The sequence below is a fragment of the Vulpes vulpes genome, chromosome 10 (assembly GCF_048418805.1).
Source record: "Vulpes vulpes isolate BD-2025 chromosome 10, VulVul3, whole genome shotgun sequence".
NCBI classification, from domain to species: domain Eukaryota; kingdom Metazoa; phylum Chordata; class Mammalia; order Carnivora; family Canidae; genus Vulpes; species Vulpes vulpes.
Window position 1 is genome coordinate 76,510,866 of NC_132789.1, and position 16,266 is coordinate 76,527,131.

The following is a 16,266-nucleotide window of genomic DNA, read 5'->3' on the forward strand; positions in this document are numbered from 1 at the left end:
TAAAAAATGTGCTTGTTGGAAAAAAAATTCACTCAATTTATCTTTTTCCTCTCATATTTGCTATAGGTAGCAAGGAGATACCAGGCTGTACATTCAGCACGATGCTTGGAAATTCCTTCAGCTAAAGATCCAAATTTATCAGATACTACTTTGCTTTCTATGTAACACAATTCTGCTAGGCTTTCTGCTACTGTTCAACACCTCCTTTCTCCCAGTTTTCAATAACATATTTCTCATTTACTTCTGTCTTTACCAGAAGCACCTTTAACAATATTCATACATCTACCCAAATGCTGGCTATGGTGATTTGGGTACTCTCTAAGGTGATAATAGGTTTTTTCTACCACTTTCCTCACTTTTTTCTGAGCTTTCACCAGTAGTGCATTTAATATCTATCTTTCTACAAATACTCTGTGAAAATATAGGTATTTTTTGAGACCGTATAGTTGGGTTTTTTTTTTCTCCATATAACAGCCTTCTGAGCCCTCACTGGCAGAATCATTAGTATTCATATTTCTGTTCAAGGCAATCTAGATTTTTCCTACTATACTACTCAAAACTCTTCCAGCCTCTAGTTACTGCCCGATTCCAAAGACACTTCCATATTTTTATGTATTTGTTATAGCAGCCTCCCACTTCTAGGTAGCAAAATCTGCATCAGTTTCCCAGGGCTGCAGGAAAAGATTAGGACATACAGAGGCTTAGAGCAACATAAACTTATTCTTTTACAGTTCAGATGTCAAAAGTCCAAAATTATTCTCACTGGGCTAAAATCAAGGTGTTTGCAGAGCTAGTTCTTTCTGGAGGCTCCAGGGGAAATCCACTTCCTGCTTTTTAACCACTGGCATTCATTGGATCATGGTTGTATTGCTTTAACCTCTGCTTCTGTCATCACTTATTCTGATTCCAACCTTTTGCCTTTATTTTATAAAGACCATTGTGATTACATTGGACCCACCTGGGTAACCCAGGCTATCTCCCCATCTCAAGATCCTTAACTTAACCACATCTGCAAAGTCCTTTATCATGTAATGTCATAGGGTCAACTTGTGAAGATCAAGATATGGACATCTTTTGGGGGAGCTAATATGCCTACCACAGCCATGTTCATTATTAACTAAATTGTCTAAAATGTTTAACCCATATTTTCAATTACATTGCTTTAAGCACTCCCCTCGTTCACTACCCAAATTACTGAGATAATATTTTGAATGTTTGTTCTAAAAGTTCCAGCAAAAATTTCAGCAACAGAATAAGACTATATATTGAATCACAATTCCCAGAGCTGTTGAGATCTGAATAATTCCTTGACTCATTATTATTGTTCGGAGTATTTCCAAAGAACACAGTAGTTTCATTATAAGGAGAAAATGTTAAGTCCCTATGATAAAAATCATAACTGTTTTGAAGTTGAAAGATATCTAATGAGTCATCTCAATTTCAAGGATGAGAAAAATAAGACCCAAGGAAGTTAAATGATTTACTTGATGACACAAGCTCTAATGTAGAGGACAGGGAGCATAAATTTATTTTAATTATATCTAAAGCCTAACTGTATGGAAATCTGTTTCAAGAACAGCATACAGAAAGCTGCTGCATTCTCATAAAAAGAATTCCTTAATCTCAGATTCAGGTAGATTTTTTATTTAGGCATCTGAACGTCTTAAGTTTTGAGGCAAATATTCATAAGATAGTTTTCTAAATGGCTAGAGGAGTTTAAGACAAACTATATCAGAATAATGAAAATAGAAATATATTTTCCAAAATGCTACACATGATGATTATCAGGCCAATAATAGGAGTTTTACTGCTGTTGATCTAAAGAGTGGTCTGGAACAATTTCTGAAAGTCCATAGACCCTACAAGTATTACAGTGTCTGATTTCCCTGGAGATAAGACAATTACCTCAGGTTCTAATGGAATACTAAGATAAATATCTTGTAATATATGTGCAAATGCGTTTAAGAAAACCAGTATATCTTCACGTTGTTTTTTTTTAAGCACCTAAATTAAATTACTGTGTCCCATACTATTTATTCTTTTCAAAAAAGACCAAAACCACTGGGATACTTTTAAAATGTTAGTTTGTTTACTAAATGTATATTAGGCTTAATGTTTTTCTAAGATAAGTAATAGAGACATAAGGTAGAAATTAAGATATAAGTAAGGACTTTAAACAAGCCAGTAAAAATTTTTATTGGTATGTTAAGAGGCCTCTTAATAAATAAAGGAAAACTAATCCTATTATCAGAAATACTGGATATTTCAATATGAAGGGAAGAAAATGTTTCTTTTGACCTATAAAACAAACTAAAGACTCAAACACTATGCCTACTATGACTTTCTATATGTGTGTGTTGTGTATATCATCATAGCAATAAAAAATACCTTGATCTTATTGAATTGATAACGTGGTAGTCAACAAATTTCTTTTTTATATATATCCAATATGATAGTGGGTAAGACTAGAGTATAAATGTAATGTTTAAGGCTCCTTTACTGTATAGTCAGCATATAAACATCTAGAAAAAAGCTTAAAAATCTCATCAGCAACGTGAGGGTGTATCAAAACATAAAATTTATCATGGCTGTAAATATAGGCATTGCAAATAAAAATAGTTTTTTCCCCACTAATAGAAATAATTAACCTAATAAAAATAGGAAGTATAAAGAAAAGTTATACCATCCAGAGATAAGCACTTTAAACATTTCACTGAACATATTTTCATATGCAAACACACACACAGATGATCTTATATAAATTGGACCACACATAGAATGCTACTTTGAAATCTTTTTGCTTTGCTCTTTTTCTTTAAGAAAAAAAAATCAAGACTATCATGTTAAATAGGGAACTACATAATGATTTTCACGACTGCAGAGTACTATATCATAGAATGCTCCATAATTTATTTAACCCAGCCCTTATTGTAAAGCATTAATCTTGTTTATGATCTTTTTTCACTATAATAAACCTTGATAAACACCCTGCACTAACCTATTGGCCACTTTGTCCAATTCTCTTGTCAAGGTAAATTCTCTACAATTCTCAAGGTAAATTGTCTACAATTACTTCTAATTGGCTACACCAGAAATCCTGGTGAGGAGAGTGTGTATATTTTAGACTCATACCTAACAGAAATTTTACCTAAACCTTTTTAAAGGAAAGTGATTTGCCATTATGTATTAAAAACCTCAGATGAGTCCCTAGGGCAGGGGGTTGTGCTGAGCTGTCACAGACAGGGTAGCCTTGTAAGGATGGGTGGGGTGAGGTGGAGAGGACAGTGTCCCTGCTCTGAGGGAGGGGCTGATGGGCGACAGTGACAAAGGAGTGCGTGGTGGGCACAGGTCACAATGGGCAGGAGAGGATAAAAGGAGTCCTGTGGGGTGGTTTAAGCCCAGGTAGAGGCTTCAGTTTCGGAGGAGAGGAACCATACAAATACAATAGGCAGTGAGGTTGTAGAATCCAATAGAGCAGAGGCTATTGTGAACCAATGGGTTAGGCTCAAGAGGAGGCCCCTCCCTACTCCAAGTGAACACCAACATCTACACGCCTCAACATCTGCATACCCTGACCTCTATTGGGACCCTAACATCTGAGCACTTCAACATCTGCGCACTCTGACATCTACTGAGGCCCAGATCTCTTGCTCCTCCACATCTGTGTATCATTACATCTACTGGGGCCCAACCTCTGTGGGCCTCCACCTCTGTGCACCCTGACATCTACTAGGGTCCCAACATCTGTGCACCTTGACATCTGCTGGGGCCCTGACCTCTGCTCCTCAACATCTGCACATGGTAATATCTACTGAGGCCCCAATTCTGCACTCAACATCTGAGCACCCTGTCATCTACTGAGTCCCTAATGTCTGTGCACCCCGACATCTCCATGATCTAGGCAGAGCACAGTCTAGTACAGGTGCAATTAATTGTCTTTAGCACTGAGCAATTGGTAATCAGTACTCCCACCCTGTTCTTAGTTGCTCAGAGACCTGTAGAAGACCACTGCTGGGCCACCTGCTAAAGAAATCAGGGAAATAGGATACCCTGCAAAGTGTGGTAAGGTGTGGAAGACCCATAGGAGTCCTTGATAAAAGATAGTCATGAACAGTCAACGTTACCACATTACACAGCCCAAAGCAGCCCTGCAATGGGTATGTTTAATACCTCCATGGGGAAACTACAGCAACAACTGTACAAGGGGGAGTACACCATATTCAAGTACGCACCAAGGTTTGAGAGTGACTTTATACAGGTGGGCAAAAAAGGAGAAGTGACTGACGGGCACAACCGTGCCCGAATGGTGACTGTGGGCATCGTCCGCACCAGCCCCCACCTCACACTACCTGATGTCATGCTGCTGGCTTGACCAGCTGCTATCTGTGATGACCATAACAGATATGGTCCTGCCCCCCAGGAAAAGGGTTACAAGCCTACACAGATCTTAGAGCTAACCAGACTGTGTCCTTCGAAGTTTGTAACAATATCCATCCATAATGGTACAAAACAAAAGCTCCACCTGAAGCTTGCCACTGGCCGCTCTTTTTACCCTCTGTCCCCCTTCTGATACAAAAGATCTTTTTGTGCATTGGGAAAACCTTGTTTACATTCTGAGACCACCAGTAGAGGCTTACAGTGGTTCCCATGCCATCCCAGTTGGGGACTCACTGGACATAACTGGGTTTGAAGAGGAGGACAAGAGTCCATCGGTAAGTCTTCACAGAGACTCTAAAAGATGGGGCCAGGGTGCTATGGGAGAACAGCTAAAAGTCCCGCAGAGCCTTTGGTACTGAGGCTCACCTTTGTTTGGGTGAGGCTCACCTAGAAAATTCATTACATTTGAATGGGTTCAGGGCCATCAGAGCCTCCATTTGGAGCCTGTGTCACATTGAGGAGGTTCCAGGGGCTCCAGAGTTTCCCCAATGCTGTATTTCAGAGCTTCCTTAGCTGTCAGCCACTCTTAATTTCACATCCAATATTGTATTGCCATCTGTGGCATCCTCACCATCTCCCCAGCCATGGCTCCCCATGATTGCCATGTGCTGATTCTGTATACATCAGTGGCAGACAGATGTGCCTGTGTGCATTGTTCATAGCTGTCAGAATACTGAAGTGCATCCCACTTAACCAGCAGAAATACTAACACAAGTGTATAAAAAATAGAATATGAGGATATTCGCTGGTGAATTATAACAATGCTCTTGCTGACACTGGAACTGTCCAAGAAAAACTGGAAGGATCATGGGGTCATTATGGAGATATTAAGGAGGGTGGATTCCTGCAACAAATGGGAAATTGGACTTCAGATCTCAAAATTCTTATTATAAACTCTTGTTGTTTAGCTATAGGAATAAAAGGTCTCACTTTGTTTATTTCACTTGTTTGTCTCTCCCTTAGGCAAATGTCATTCATTTCTATGGAAGGGATCAAGATCAAGTTGACATCAGGAGTCTTCACATGAACCCTGAATTGTTTGGGGCCACCTCTTATGTGTATGCTGGGGAGGAATAAATTCACCATGCCTCCCACACCTGCTGCATTCAAGAGTTCACATACGTCTGCAGTCACAAAGCCTACAGTATCAGATAAAAGGTCAGGGATGGCGACAGCAGCAGCCATCACAGATCCAGGAGGAAGCACAGGAGAAAGACCATAGGGGGTGCATTCGGCATGTCCTAATATTGTTGTAAGCAAGGGCTACAAGCCCTTCTTGTCTTCAGAGGGCACTTCTAGCACATCAGGAGGAGCTACTGGCTTCTTCTCAGAGGGCAGAACAAATCTGGTGATTCCAAGAGCAGAAACTACTGGCAAGCCTGTGGCAAAAACAGCTAACAGCTCAGTATTGAGACCCCTCATTACAACCTCAGAGTAAAGGCTACATGAATGTACAGGATGGAAGCCAGAGGTCTCCACCCAGCAGTACTGACTCTTTAGGAAAGAGCCTCAAAGCCCTGCACCACACCGTGGTGCAGAGGTGGACATCTCATATAAGATTGTGGAGGAGATCAGTGTCATCCACCCTCACACAATTCATCTCAAATTCTCTGCTTTAATCATATATGCTCTTTTAAAAGGGAAGGGTAGCAATAAAAACAAATCGCAATTTCTGATCAGGCTCTGAACTATCTTTAACTTTCCCTTAACTTGATATTTGTGATTAAATTCACAGATGATAGAATAAAATACTAAAGGTTACTCTAAAGACTCTCATTTTTCATCTACATGTATTAACCAAAAAAAAAAAAGTCTAAAATTTCCAAAATATATAACCAGGAACACAAGCAAATGGTAGTGATTATTATTATTATTATTATTATTATAAAATATTTTTTTCAGGAGTATTAAAAAATTAATTATACTTTCTAGAAAGGGCTTCATTTCCCCAGTCTCTTTATTCTTGTTTTTTTGCCAACTTAAATATTCAACTGCATTGAAATTATACTAAAATACCTAACATATTCTGCAAGCCTTAATTTTAATTCCCTGATGTTATTTAAAATTCTTAATTTCTTTGTGAAAATTTAGAATTCGAAATAACATCTTGTCACAAAGGAAGGACAAAATGCCATATTAAGACTAGAAAAAACAGAAAAATTGGCTAAAACCTGAATATAGGATCAATTCAAAATCTAGACAAAAACTGGAGGCTAGATAATCTTAGAAGTGTAAGATCCATAGGATCAGCCAATGTTCTGATTTTGCAAGCAAAAAATCTATTTGAGACTCTAAAAGTAATACATCACATAGTTTTAATTGAGTCTGTATTTCCATAATCCTCATGTTTCTGAAGATTAGGACTATGCTTTGAATATAGAAGATATTTGATACATGTGTGCTCGATCCACTTAAGGGTTATGAATGTGAAATAAATATATTTTATTTGAATCCAACAAATCTGAGCATATAGAAATTTGCATAGTATTATACTAATTCCAGTGATTCCCAAAGGCTCCCTTACCAAACTGTAAGGTTATAGGTTTTTGTGAGGCCTTCTATGCATAGTCGTCAGTTTAATGATTTTCTAATGACCTCCCAAAATATTTCAGGTCTAGAAAAAACAACTTCAAAACAAAATCCTTTTTTTTCATGAAATTTTAAGAAAACTTCTATTCTGAAGCTGGCCCAGAAAATCCTGAGTTCAAAGCTACTGTAAGTTGTAGGACAAACTTACATTTGATATGATGTCTCCAATGTCACAACAAATGTATTAAATTTTATTGTAGATACATATGTTAAAGGAGAGTCCATCAACAAATTGAGAACATTAGTAGAAGACCAGATGAGAATAGTAACAAAAGAATTCTGCTCTTCATTTATTATATTAAATAGAGTAAAAAAAAAGATACTACATATCAAGTAAATTTATAGATGTAATCAGTAGCAATGAAAATACCAATAAGGATACTTTTAGAAAATATAGATTTCTAAGACCAGGCAATCATGTCAGCTAATTAATGCAATCATGATTTCTCCTCCCATGCATTATATGTAAAAATATCATGGTGGTTTTAAAAATAGGACAACAAAAATAAGAGATTTCAGAAGAAAATCCAAGCCAAACAGGATGCAATATAATGAGAGAAATGGGAGTTACTTCTAGATGAGATGAATTAAACAAAGAAATAAGAAGAATAAAAATAAGAATTTTAATGAATTTAATAGTTTAAAAAAACTACACAAAAACCTCACATATACAAATGAGGGGGAAGCTGCAGACTGGGAAACATTTTGTGGTAAATATAAACTATTAAAATACTATTATTTGCAAGTCTTCACAGGAAAGTGGCCCAAGAAAAATCTCTAGTATTAAAATATTGTAAACCAAAGTCAAGTTACTTCCAAGCCTACTACCAAACTTAATAAAATGAAAAAAATTAATGTTGAAGAAGGTGGTAGAGAAGCAAATTTTAGTTATATATTATTGCTGGCTCAGAGCTCTAATACTTTATCTTATGAAACAATAAGAAACAATAAAAGCATTTGATTACTAGTAAACCATTAAGCAGATGAGGTTATATTAATAAAATAAACTTATGTTTTTTTCATTCCTTTATCCTATCTCCTTATAGACAGGAGGTAAAACTCTTTAAGTGAGGAAATGAAACTGCCAAATATACTATGCATTTATTAATTGTTCCACTGAGATACTACTTAATACTTACAATATGCCAGGAACTATGCTGGCCCTGAATTAGATATAATGCAATATATAATCCCTACCTTTATTGAACTCAGGGTCCAGTAGATATTGATAACAATTCTGTAATTATTAGGATAGTGTCTTAGAGTCCTAAAAATAGTTCATGTTAAGGTGAAGAAATGTTTTTTTTTTTAGGTACTATCTGCTGACTTTGTTTTCTCTACAATAAATTAATATTGGAACTTGATCAACTTGTGACATAAGACATGAAAAATGTGATTTTTTTCTTAGAAATAATTACCTCATACTTGAGGCAAAACAGAAAATAATATTTTTGAGATGTGACACTAATCTAGATAATTACTGCAAACTATTTTCTGTCCAAGACTATTTTTCCACACATGCACTAAGTAGTTACACATACATACCTTAGCCTTACATTGCTTTTTTGCATTAATGTTTTTTCATATTTTCATTCGGCTTCAAATTTCCTAGCTCTGGGTAATTTTACTTATTTCTGGAACTCCTTCATAGGCTTGTGTTGGTCCAAAACATACAACAGGAATTTGAAGGTGATATAATAGAATAAAATGGACTTAATGAATGGTGAGATAGTTTCAAAATTATAGTCAATGGTCTCATTTTTGGATTGTCCTACATAATTTTCAAAGGCAAACATTATTCTACAATGTTATATTGTGCTAAAAAAATCATAACAATGCTATTAAAGAGCTCTAATATGTTTCCTTGTAAATCATTTTCTATTAATATTAATATAAATTGTAATTTAATTTGAAAATAACATTCTTTAAATGAACTATTTCTAGATCATAAATATTAAAAATCTCAAAAACAACTCAATTTTTCAGGGGCTATCATCATGATCAAAATAATACAGCCACATAAGATGATGTAAAGTATGTGTTTGCGTATCCATACAGGTACAACAAGTTAGATAAACATTTTACTGACTTTCAACTGAAGTAAAACTAGAGCAAACAAGATATTAATTGGATTTTCAGGAAGACAGAAAAGATTTCCTTAAAAACATAGGCAACTATTTTTATGTTTTAATATATCTTAAGAAAAGCAAACTGTTACCTGTGCAAGAATGGGGAAGCCAAGATTCCTACATCCATTACAAGGAGTTAATGCTTCCCAGAGTCCTGAAGGCCCACAAGTGTTTTCATCATCATCTTCTTCTTCCACTTCTCCTGGTGACAAATTTATTGTAGATGAAGTTCTCTGAAATTAAATTTATATTATACCAATATATTATATCAATGTTATTTAGATATCTTAACATCAATTAGATTATATTAATTTCTTGTAGTATTTGCTAGAAAGCAAAATAAGCTTAATATTCACCATAGTTATATGGCTGTGCCACATGACTAAGCCAAAAAAACATGTATAATTCAAGCTGAATATTTAAAAAAATTGAAAGTGAAAAAACTGGGTGAGAAAGACTAGTAGGATACAAAGTTCATAATGAAAAATAGACATGAAAATGACCCAAGAAAATATCTAAATAGCAACAAATTAGAAAAATCTTATCATTTCTAAATGCATCCAGAAGAACAGCAGGAAAATCCTTTATTGAAATAGGAATTGCTTAAAAAGCCCATCTTTTTGCTAAAAAGTCCATTTTTTCATAATGTCTCCTTTTCAAAAAACTGAACTTCATAAAATTTTATATCATACATCTAACAGGGGTAATACTTTTAAAATTAATAATGAGACTTCCATGTTGAACCTGCATATTTGTTTTTGCTACTTGCCAAATCCCATTAAAATGACAGCAATGGATTTATAAAAATGGTCTGATGCATAAGGACAGGGACAAAAGGAGAGAGATTAGCAGATGAGCAATAACAAGAAAATTTTAAGATAATGATAAACAAATGAGTAGGTATTGCCTAACCAAACTTGAGAAAACTGCCAACAAAATGTCTATAAGGGTGAAGAATAAGCAGCATGTCTATTCACAACTCAGTACCATCAAAAAGGCTTAAGAATCAGAGAGATGTACTATACATGAAAATGTAGGTGCAAGTAGGGCTGCAACAGGATAGAAACTCTATATTTGGCTGAGTTAGACCCTGAGACCCATGTTCTCAACTGGCCAAGAAACTAAACCTTCACCACAGACAAAAAATTGGAGGTTTATTTTCTGGTGGGATTGAAACAAAGGTATTATGAACTCTAATAATCCATGCACTGTGAACAGAGGGCTGTCTCTGTAAAAACAAATAAATTAATTGACTATCTGGTAGTTATATATTCCCAACCTACCCAGTGCCTGCCCACATTTGCCCTAGAGAGCATGGCAGCTAGGTTTATATCCCCCAGGTAGGAGATGAGAATATATTCCCCTCTGCAGAAATTGACCTCCCAAGAAAAAAAGATCTATAAATACCTAAATGATGGGGGCCTATGCCTTAACTCTTACTGTGAAGCCCACCTCTCATGAGAGCTCCACTCACATAAATAGTTCCCAAATTTTTAGATAAATATGAATAAGAATCCAAGCATCATCACATATTTAAAGGAAGCCTTTAACAGATACCAAAATAAGTATACAAAAAGTTATAAATAGTATCCATGAAGAAATGGAAGATATTTGCCTCCATAAAACAAGAACAGAATGCTACAAAACAAGTAAATACCTAAAACCCAAATGGAGAGTTGAAACATAAGTCTGAAGAAATTTCCCAGAAGACAGAACAAACGATGAAGAGAAATTAAAAGTCAAGAAATGGGGGATCAAATTAAGAGCTCCATGGAGAGATAGGAGGAAATTATCAAAGAAACAATGCAAGGAATTTTGCCTTAATTGATGAAAATTTCATACTGAAAGAGTCTGATGAATGCTCAGCAAAATTTATGTGTCGGGCACTTTATTTTCAAAATACAAAAATACAAAAATTTCTGTAATTTTGTACATAGCTCTCCATCTTTCATAAGAACACATTTCTCAAATCAGGAATAAAAGATGATCATCACAGCAATTTTTTCACCCAACAGACATCCTAGTGAGAAAATCTTGGGGCATCTAAAACTTTAATCCAGCAAGAGCATCTACATGTATAATCAATGCTGTCTACAAAATATAATATAACAAAATAACCAAAAAGGCATCTTCTTCACCAACTCATGATCAAACCAATGATGGTTTGACCATCAATGCTGACAGGGCATGGCACCATGAATCATTGCATACTTGGTAAGAATTATCAACGTTTCACAGATTTATCAGTTCTTTTCTATTTGTGTTAAGGGTACTAAAATTATTTCATCCAATCTTACAGGGAACTTCCTCTATCTCTTTCTTCTCCCCACAGAAAAACCCTGTTTATGTTTCTTTCCTGCTCATAAATCTCATAAATTATTTCCCATTGTACAGTAAATAATATCCAAATTCCTCAAGGTTCTATGGTCAAAGTCTTTTTTTTTTTTTATGATAGTCATCAGAGAGAGAGAGAGAGGCAGAGACACAGGCAGAGGGAGAAGCAGGCTCCATGCACCGGGAGCCCGACGTGGGATTCGATCCTGGGTCTCCAAGATCGTGCCCTGGGCCAAAGGCAGGCACTAAACCGCTGTGCCACCCAGGGATCCCAAAGTCTTTTTTTTTTTTCTTTTTTTTTTTTCTTTTTTTTTTTTTAGACACTTTTACTTACTCTACTCATCCAGACTGTAACCAAGTAGAATTGTTTGCCCATCCTTAATCATGCTCAATTCCATTTATTCACACCTTCCATCTTACTTCTCTGTGTAGTGTATCTTACTGGGTAAGAGTTTAGGCTCTGAAATTAGTTCTGAATTTCCAGCTTGCCTACTTATTAGTGTGATTTTCATCAGATGTGACCATTGTCATTTGCCTTATATACTCAATGGGAAGTAATACAGTAAAACCTCCCTCACAGCTTTTTTCCTGATAATGAATAAGGTGACGAAAATGAAGTGCCTGACACATAATAAGTTTTCAATAAATATTAAACCATTTTAGCTATTATTCTCTTATAATCTCACTGATTCCTCAAAATACAGTTCAGATTTCACTTCTTTACAGATTTCCCACAAATACAAATGATACAGCTCTCTTCTAAATGTCTGTAGCTCTTGGTATAAGTTTGTGTATTATGATAGATGGCATAGTGGCAAAGAGAAGAAGCTGTGAAGTCAAATAGATATTTAAATCCCATCTCTGCCATTTCCAAGGTAGTGTTATTTTGAGCAAATCACATAATCTCATTAATCCTAGTTTCCTTATCTGCAAAGTAGGTAAAGTAATAATTCCTACTTGATAGGGCTTGATTATCAATGATTTCAAACTATCATTTCCATTTAACTACCTAGAAAATTTTACTAAGGGGTATATGTAATTGCATCACAAATCTCATTATAGTTATTTTAGTTTTATTTTATATTAACCATTACCAGCAGCATTAGCAGAAATAACAAAATTTATCAGTGGTTTAGTACTGCCCCCTAAAGACAGTATATAAGTTAGCTGTGTAAAACAACAATTTTCCTCTTGCTTCTTTATAATTAAACACTCCGAGGGGAGATCCCTGGGTGGCTCAGTGGTTTAGTGCCTGCCTTCATCCCAGGGCATGTTCCTGGAGTTCTGAGATCAAGTCCCATGTTGGGCTTCTGCATGGAGCCTGCTTCTCCATTTGCCTGTGTCCCTGCCTCTCTCTCTCTTTCTCCCTCTGTGTCTCTCAGGAATGAATGAATGAATGAATGAATGAATGAATGAATGAATGAATAAATAAATAAATCTTTAAAAAAAAAAGCCTGGGAAAGATTTTTTATCAAACTAAACATAATCTTCAATTATTTATGAAAAGGAAGCCACATGAACACACTTAAACTTGGGAATTTCCTTTATTCTAAATGCCTTTGAAACTTTTTATTGGAGACCCAACTGTATTCCTAAAGTTCCAGAAATTCTTTAATAGAATATAGACCTTAATTTGTCATGGTTTGAGCTCAATTATCCTTCTTGGTTAATACATAGTAATTATGTAGAAGAAAGATGGCACCAGGTCTACGTTGTCACAAAAGACCAAAGTCATAATACATAAATACCACAGGGACACAAATTGGAGCTCAAAGAAAAATACTTCTAAAATAATTACATTAGTCTAACAATAAAGAAATGTGATTTCCTTAGGAGGTGAGATATATAGATATAACCCCAATTTTTCATTATGGCCGAAACAAAACAAATATCTATAATGATGGTTTATAGTTTTAAAAATGATTTCAGATATAGAATAGCCCAATAAAGTAGGGTTGGAATTACCCCTATTCGACAACTGAAGAAGCTGATATTCTTGCATTGTTATTCTATTTGCAAGATCATCCTACAAATCAGGCTATGTTATGATCTAAGTCTTCTGATTATCGGTGCTGTAATCTTTCTTCTACACCATGGAACAAAGCTCTTAATGACACTATTTAAGACTTTCAGGATATTCACAAAGAAATTCCTTTTTTTCTGCAATAGTGTGTAACGGAAAGCCTTTAATTTTTAACCCTAAAATTCTAAAGTCCATGCAGTTAAAGTGCAGGATTAAGGGCCAGTTATGACCCCACAGAGTCCCTTTAAGTCCTCACCAAGCAGCCCTCTGACACATGTCTGTATAGACATGGCAGTGGTGGGGCAAAGGCAGAGGGTAGCCATGGCCTGTTCACATGTCACTGGAGGAAACCTGGGGTGCCCGACCCAGCTAGAATATAGGAGAGCAATGTGTGGGTGGGGAAATCGGATGATGGAATAGACAAGACCGGTCCTCACCCTACCAAAAACACAAAAACCAAAATGTAAAGCAGGACAACCATCTAATTGAACTTCTCAGTGCAAAGGGATCTTGCAGAAAGACAGACACTATGCAGCAGGCAGCCACCAGAAATGGAGATCCAAACAAAGGAAGGCCATTCGGAATGCTAGTAGGCAATTTGGACAACCATGTAGCTGAGTCTCAAATATTTTTGTCTTTGTTTTTCGAAAAAAAATGACATTGATTTATTGATTTTTAATGACATTTAAGGTAATACATGCTGATTGTAAAACAAATCATTCAAAATTAAAAGTTGTTAGATGAGAAAGTGAAGCTTTCCTAACCTCATTCCCACAACACGCATTCAGTGCATGTCTTTCCAGATTTTGTACCTGTATGATGATATTATTAGGACAAATCCATAACTAGGCAATTGTATGCCAAAAAGCATTTTAAACTTTCTATATGCAGGGACTCCCTGGATGGCTCAGCGGTTTAGCGCCTGCCTTTGGCCCAGGGCGTGATCCTAGAGACTTGGGATCGAGTCCCATGTTGGGCTCCCTGCATGGAGCCTGCTTCTCCCTCTGCCTGTGTCTCTGCCTCTCTCTCTCTCTCTCTCTCTTTCTCTCTCTCTCTCTGTCTCTCATGAATAAATAAAATCTTTAAAAAAAAATAAAATAAACTTTGTATATACAACCAATGTTGCCTCTTCCTCTCCACACAGTGACCAGAGAAGATTTCTTAATATGAGAATATGAACACATTACCCTCTTCCTTAAAAGCATTCAATAGTTTCATTTTTAAAAATTCAAAATTCTTCACAACTCAGAAGGCTAGGTATAACTTGCCCTTACCTGCCTCTTAGTTTGGTACCACCACCACCCTACACTGCCTCTTTCCTGGAATCTATCAAGCTTCCTCCTACCTACAACTTCATAGATGATTTTCTCTAGTGGAGATAGTTCTCTCCCACTATAATTCTCTCCTCTCCATTCGTCTTTAGAAACCTAGCCCTTTTTTTTCTATTGTTATGAAGCCGTTTTAGTTGGGCATATGCCTGCTTTGAATGAAAGACATTTCCCAATCCCTTTTGCAATAGGTGTGGGCACATGATTAACTTGGAACTTTGGGGTATAGGAAGCATTCTTGAAGTGATGAAACATGTCCTTCCTCCCGTTCCTTTTTCTGCTCATGGGAATACCAATGAAAGGGCTGAAGCTGGAGCAGTAACCTTGAACCATGAGGCATCCTTGAAACTAGAGAACCTACACAGTGGAACAATAACATAGAATAATCCTGGATTCCTCTTGCTAGAGACTGCTACCAGCCTTAGACTGCCTTAGTCGAAGCTTTGGAAAAAGGAGTGAAAAAACTCCTTTTTAAACTATTTTGGATTTTCTGTTACCTGCTACTGTACTGTCCCTTATCTTCTGACTCCACTGAATTCACTTCTTCTGTGTTCATCCTATATTCAAGCTAATGCGGAACTGAGCATCTATTTGACTTCATTAAAGAACACATTCAGACTTCTCCCCTTGCACCAAGAAGTGCCCAGCTTTCTTGATGTTTATTTTCCTCCCACAGGCTTATTCCATTAGCTCTTCGAATTCCTCTTTTCTATTATGCAGAGCAATTTAACTCCAGTACACATTTTATCTCCAAACTTGCATATAGCCAATCTCATTACACAGGTGACTTCCTTACACAGCAAGTCAAATTGTTTGTCAATTTGAAAGACAATCAAAAATGACAGATCAATAATATCTTATTTTATAGCATTTTTAATTGGATAAATGAGGGCTATGGTGAGAAAAAAAGAAAATTGTAAGGTATTAAGCTGGTTCATTTATAAACCAAAACTATGACGGTGCCAATGATCAAACAATTACAGGTCAGTGATCGTATTACTTAAAAAGGAGCATTTGCCTATCTTAAATTCATTCCTGAAAAAGAGCTCACATGCCACAATGTAATACATAGCAATGCTTAGAAAACTTAGTGTCAAATATAATTTCTTCATCCTCTCATCAACACTAAACATCTGTTCAATTTTCTGAAAATAATTCTGCAATCTACTCTACACTGGCTTCACACCTCAGCCATCCCAAGTTAGTGAAATTCGCAACATTTAAGTCCTTAAAAAAACAAAATTTCTCTCTGGTTTATTTGGAGTTACCTGGGAAACCTAAATAGCATTTATATCTGCGAGGAAAAGAAAGGAGAAGAAAAATAAGTCTCTATGCCAATGAGCACACTGAATCTACCTGCTAACATCCACACACCAAAATGATGTCACCCTGTACAGTGATGTTTTGAACTTGGAAATGTGCCAAG

At 36.1% G+C, this 16,266-nt stretch overlaps 2 protein-coding genes across 27 annotated transcripts in view; one reads left to right on the plus strand and one right to left on the minus strand.

Moving 5' to 3' along the window:
* Window positions 1–16,266, minus strand: part of ANKS1B (ankyrin repeat and sterile alpha motif domain containing 1B) — a 1,023,959-nt gene that overhangs the window by 744,676 nt on the left and 263,017 nt on the right. For all 26 annotated transcript variants that reach the window (XR_011994937.1, XR_011994938.1, XR_011994935.1 and 23 more), the window contains exon 9: window positions 9,245–9,388. Coding sequence is in view for 14 of the 26 variants with exons in the window: in XM_072724641.1 (XP_072580742.1) it covers window positions 9,245–9,388 (144 nt within the window). In the remaining 12 variants the exon portion in view is untranslated. The remainder of the gene's footprint in view (window positions 1–9,244; window positions 9,389–16,266) is intronic.
* On the plus strand, window positions 3,311–5,514 carry GARIN6 (golgi associated RAB2 interactor family member 6). The gene is given in 4 exon segments (XM_026013080.2): window positions 3,311–3,331; window positions 4,085–4,551; window positions 4,553–4,712; window positions 5,401–5,514. Coding segments are annotated over 4 exon segments (762 nt in total).